The following is a 6,000-nucleotide window of genomic DNA, read 5'->3' as shown; positions in this document are numbered from 1 at the left end:
GCTAGCGTACAGCTCCTTTTGCAAACGTGCTGCTATTTCCCTAGCACTGATGGCAATTAGCCAAATTGCAGGGTCACAGGGAAGGTGCAATTTTAAAATGTAATATGTCACGTCAAATAGTCTTCCAAATTGGCTGTACCGATTTACAACGTCGATGTAGAGAGTTTTAATCACTCCTTTTTCAGCAGAGAGTTTTATCCTAGAAGGGGTCAGGCTGGGCAAACCCAACCCCTCCCCTGGCTAAAACCCCGGCGGCACGCCCCCATGTGCCTCCCTTGCACCAGTTTTGGCCCCGCCCTTTCGCTAAGAGGTCCCGCCGCCTGGCCTCGCCTCTTCCGAGGGCGGGGCGTGGGTGGGCCCTGACGTCACTGCCGGCCAGACGCCATCTTGCTGGTTTGCAGCCGGCCTTGGATGTGGCGGCAGCTGTGGTGAAGGCGTGGGGAAGGGTGGGGTGAGGGGGCGAGGCCGCGGCGCGGGCGGCTAAACTCTCCTCCCCTCCGCCCCACCGCGTGGGACGGCGTGAACGCGGTGTTGGAGGGATGTCAGCCTTCTCTGAGGCGGCGCTGGAGAAGAAGCTGTCGGAGTTGAGCAACTCGCAGCAGAGCGTGCAGACCTTGTCCCTGTGGCTCATCCACCACCGCAAACACTCGCGGCCCATCGTCACCGTGTGGGAGCGGGAGCTGCGTAAAGGTGAGTCGGTCCGCCACCCGGCCTGTTCCCTGGTGCCGCCGGGCCCCCCTCCCTGCTAACTCCATCCCCCCAGCGACCCCAGCTCCGTGCTGCTCGGCACCGCCCTACTCGGCGCCCCCGGCTCCCTGGCGTCGGTAGTCCGCGGGCTAGGAGGAACGGCATGCACCGCTCTTCCCGCAGCATCTGCGCTTGTAGTAGGTATTATTGCATAGGGAATGAAGGATTAAAAACAACAACAAAACCAAAAAAACCCCACACACAACCCTCTGATTTAACACAGAGGCAGTAGTCAAGGGCTCAGGACCCTGTCCCTGATTAGGGCCTGAAATTCTGGTAGTCAGGTTTGGGGTTTTTTTGTTTTGTTTTGTTTTTTCATTCTGTAGATCATAATGGAGGATAGGGGTGGAAAAGGGAAGTGGAAAGGAAAAAAGATTGGTATGGGGATGGGAGTTAATGCCATCATTTCTATAACACATCAACTCAATCTTGTAAAATTAATACTGGAATCAGTTTTGGAATTGGGGAATCTAAAATTGCATCCATGCATGATGCAGTGGAAGAACCCTGAATTTGTAGATTTTAGAGGACTAGGATTCGGCGAATTTATTAATGTCTGGATTGCAGTTGCCTCACCTCAAAATGAAGGTGTTAGATTGAGTGATATAAAGTCCTTTCTTGCTCTGTGATTATATACTTCTAGGGCAGCGTGCTTGTTTTGCAAAACATTAGTGCTCCTGTAAATGAAGTTAACTTTTATGAGCAGTATGTGCTCTCACTAAAATATTCAGAATCATTTCACCTCTGTAGAGAAGCTTTATCTGTAAGGACAGATTGTATGTCAGTGTGACTAAAAATTTAAAAAAAAATCATTTGGTTAGGGTCTGGGTTTGCACCTTAATTCTTAATTCATTGGGTAGAGAGAATGGGCACTCCTTGTTATTGTTTCAGACATCCTGGTGTATCAATATGATGGTTATTTATTAGTTAGGGGTTTTAACAACTGTTATTAATCAAAATAGATGCTTGTTTACTGACCCATGTGACATCTGTATGATGTGTTAATATGAGAGCTAAAATGTGTCATTGGCTATAGGGAATGAAGAACTGTCCTTGTGTATTTGCTTGTGGTTAATCTCTTATGAGAAATTGACTTAGAGCCTTGTTTCTCAGTTCATATATAAGTGTATGTGTGTTGGCGCTCAAGGAGGAATCCATCTCCTGTGAGTGGTCAGAAAGGTTTGAGAAACCTAGTTATAAAAGTGAACTTTGAAAAGGCAGTAATTGTCTTTGCTCCTATACTTTAGTAGATTTCAAAATAAGCAAAAGGCTTGTACTTTTGGGGGGAGGGGATTTTAGAAACACACATAATCAATAAAGGATTGGTACCCAGACTATTTTAAGAACTACCACAAATCAATAGAAAAATAGCAATACTGGTAAAGGCATTTCACATGAGAGGAAACCTGAAAGGCCAATAAATGATACTTAATCAGGAAAAAATAAACCAATGATGTATCACTTTATACCCTTCAGTTTGCAAAAGTAAAAAAGTACGACAATATCAAGAATCAGTGAGGATGAGGAGAAACAGGAACTCTCATAGACTGCTGGTTGCGAGTGTAAAAAGATCAACTTAGTGACCTCTAATGAAATTGAAGGTACATAGTGTTTGACCTAGCAGTTCTCCTTCTAGGAATGTATCCTAGAAACTAGTACCTGTGCTCAAGAAATTATATTTATTGCAGCTTCTTAGTAACAAAATTAGAAACCGCTTAAACATCTCATTAGTTGAGAGTATGGACAAATATATTGTAATATTCATAGAATATAATACTGACCAGCAGTTGTCGTGAAACAACATGACTGAATTAGAAAACAACAAACAAGCAAAATGATGGGCCAAGAAAGCAAGGTGCAGACCAAAATGCCTTTTGGTAAAGTTTGAAAACATGTAAAAACAATAGTCTGTTTTGTTCACGGATACCTGTAGTTACAGTTAAAACATGCATAGTGATGATTAACATCATATTGCAATATAGTGGTTACCATAAGGGAGAGAGGAAGTGAAAATGGATCTGTATTATCTTATATTTCATATATTTTTTGAAAAATTTGATACACGTGGGAAAATGATAAGATGTGCTATTTACTGGGTTTGGAGGCATTTACATACATTAAAATGCTTCATAATTAGAAAAAATTAAACGCATATAAATAGATGCTTTAGGAGGAGAGTGGTATTGGGTGATGACGTGATGGTGGTAGTAGTGGTGGTGATGGTCATGCTGCTGCTGCGGCTGCTGCAGTTTTGTTTGGTCTTGGATTATCTGCCAAAAGTTTCCTTTCCTTGACACGACTGTACCTTCGTAGGACACAGTCTTTGTGTTCCCGCACCCTCACCTCTGCAGTTCTGCTCCTCGGCTGGGATCCTGTATTGCCTGTAGCATAATGATAATGAAAATAATTTACTGAGTATCAGGCATTGTTTTAGCCATCTTATTGTGATTTCGTGAATCCTCACATTATCTCTACAAAATAAGTGTTTATAAAACAAATTGATCAAACTTGAAATAAAGAAGTAAATGAGTAAAATCATTTGAACATTTTATATTAAGTTTGGCATTCTTTAGTTTCTTGAAATGTTTAAAGAAGACAAAAATGTGACACTACTAGGAAAAATTACTGTTCAGAATATAAGAAAGAATAGGTAAAATGATAATGTCACACATGGTAATCATTCAGTTTTGAAGATTTCCTTTCTTGTTCTACCTTCCTTATTTTTGTCTCCTTTAAAGAAAGAGAATTTCTGGAGTGGGGACAAGAAAAAGAGAATTTCTGTTTAGAGGAATATACCCCAAGGCCTTTATGAAGACTAAAGTAGCTGTAATTTCCCTGAGAAATGCAATAGAGTGTAACCAAAAACATAAACATAAGTGAGGATTTTGTTGTTTTGTAACATCTCTTAAAAAAAATTTTTTTTTTAAGATTTTATTTGAGAGAGAGAGAGAGGAAGATCAGGAGCAGGGTGGAGGGGTAGGGGAGAAGCAAACTCCCGCTAAGCAGGGGCCTCAATCCCAGCAGCGTGGGACCTGGAATCATGACCTGAACCAAAGGCAGATGCTTAACTGACTGAGCCACCTAGGCGCCCTGCAACAGATTTATTGAGATATAATTAACATATCACACAATTCACTCATTTAAAGTATACTGTTCAGTGGTTTTTAGTGTATCATCTAGTTGTGAGTCTGCCAGCACAATCAATTTTAGAATGTTTTCATCACCAAAAAGAAACTGCCTTTTAACCATCATCCCCCAACCCCTTCCACCTTCCCCAGCCCTAGGCAACCATTAATTTACTTTGTCTCTATAGATTTGCCTATTCTTAGCACTTCATTAAATGGAAGCATGCAGTAGCACTCTTTTGTGATTGACTTCTTTGGTTAGCATGATGTTTTCCAGGCTCATTCACGTTGTAGCATTTATCAGTATCTTATTCCCCTTTTTTTTCTTTCTAAGATTTATTTATTGTAGAGGGTGGGTGGGAGGGGCGGAGGGAGAGAGAGAGACAGACAGTCTTAAGCAGATGCTGAGCGGAGCATGGAGCCCGATGCGGGGCCTGGTCTCATGACCTTGAGATCACAACCTGAGCCAAGACCAGGAATCTGACGCTTAACCAACTGCTCAACCCAGGAGCCCCAGTACTTCATTCTTTTTTATGGCCAAATAATAATCCATTTTATGAATAGTTTTATTCATCAGTTGATAGACATTTGGGTTGTTTCTACATTTTGCTATTATGGATAATGGTGTTATGGACATTTGCGTACAAGTTTTTGTGTGGCTATGTTTTCATATTTTTTTTGGAAGTATACCTATGGGCAGAATTGCTAGGTCATATAGGAACTCTATGTATAACCTTTTGAAGAACTGCCAGACTCTTTTCCACAGTGACTGTATCATTCATTCCTACCAGCAGTGTATGAGGATCCAATTTTTCTACATCTCTGCCAACACTTGTGTTATCTGTCTTTTTGATTATAGCCCCCTATTGGGTGTAAATTGGCGTATGATTGTGATTTTCATTTGCATTTCCCTTTTGACTAAGGACGTTGAGCATATTTTCATGTGCTTATTGGCCATTTGTATGTTGTCTTGGGAGAAATGTTTGTTCAGATCCCCCTCGCCCCCCTTTCTTAAAGTAGGCCCCACACTCAGCCTGGAGCCCAGTGTGGAGCTTGAACTCACCAACCTGAGATCAAGACCTGAGCTGAGATCAAGAGTTGGACACTTAACCTACTGAGCCACCCAGGCACCCTGATCCTTACCCATTTTCATATTGGGTTGTCTTTTTATTAATTGAGTTGTAAGTGTTCTTTATGTATTCTGGATAGGAGTCCCTTATCACATCCATGACTTGCAAATGTTTTCTCTTATTCAGTGGCTGTTTCTTGACTTTCTTACCTACTGTCTTTTGAACACAGTTATTTTAATCTCTGACTCAAGGTTGGGGCTGAATTATAAAACTATTAACATATATCACTAATTAAATTATATATTGCATTCATTGCTATGGAAATCATGACCATGAACATACCAGAATTTACAAAACAACACTGATATTTGGGCTCTTTTCTACACAGAAACACAGCAGAATTGGGCTCATTTGGTTGAGCATCTGACTCGTGGTTTTGGCTGAGATCGTGATCTTGCTGTTATGGGATAGAACCCCACATCAGACTCTGTGCTCAGCGCCGAGTCTTCTTCAGCTTCTCTCTCCCTCTTATTCCTGCTCACTCTCTCTCTCTCTCTCTAAAAATAAATAAAATCTTTATTTTTTTTAAAAGATTTTACTTATTTGACAGCGTGTACAAGCGGGGAAGCAGCAGAGGAAGAGGGAGAAGCAGGCTCTCTGCTGAGCAAGGAGCTGAGCAGGGAGCCCGATGTGGGGCTCGATCCCAGGAACCTGGGATCATGACCTGAGCTGAAGGCAGATGTTTAACCAACTGAACCACCCAGGCGCCCCTAAATAAAATCTTTAAAAAAAATTAAGGACCTCTGATCTTTCGTTTATGTGGGTTTTAATATCTAGTTACAGTTACATTAGAAATGAAAACATTTATTTATTTATTTATTTTTAAGAATTTATTTGAGGGGCGCCTGGGTGGCACAGCAGTTAAGCGTCTGCCTTCGGCTCAGGGCGTGATCCTGGCGTTATGGGCGAGCCCCACATCAGGCTCCTCCGCTGTGAGCCTGCTTCTTCCTCTCCCACGCCCCCTGCTTGTGTTCCCTCTCTCGCTGGCTGTCTCTATC

General features: G+C 42.1%; 1 protein-coding gene across 3 annotated transcripts in view; it reads left to right on the top strand.

The window, feature by feature from the left end:
* The first annotated feature begins 368 nt into the window (after positions 1–368).
* Positions 369–6,000, top strand: part of RPRD1A (regulation of nuclear pre-mRNA domain containing 1A) — a 72,241-nt gene continuing 66,609 nt past the window's right edge. For 2 of the 3 annotated variants that reach the window (XM_011231615.3, XM_002924665.4), the window contains exon 1: positions 370–690. In XM_011231615.3, the coding sequence (XP_011229917.1) occupies positions 540–690 (151 nt within the window). In that variant the 5' untranslated portion in view covers positions 370–539. Of the gene's footprint in view, positions 691–6,000 lie in introns of all 3 variants that reach the window. The other variant, XM_034642258.1, reaches the window with a different exon arrangement.

The sequence above is a fragment of the Ailuropoda melanoleuca genome, chromosome 14, assembly GCF_002007445.2.
Source record: "Ailuropoda melanoleuca isolate Jingjing chromosome 14, ASM200744v2, whole genome shotgun sequence".
Taxonomy (NCBI): Eukaryota; Metazoa; Chordata; class Mammalia; order Carnivora; family Ursidae; genus Ailuropoda; species Ailuropoda melanoleuca.
The sequence above is the reverse complement of the archived record's forward strand: the minus strand, read 5'-3'. Positions and strand labels throughout refer to the sequence as shown.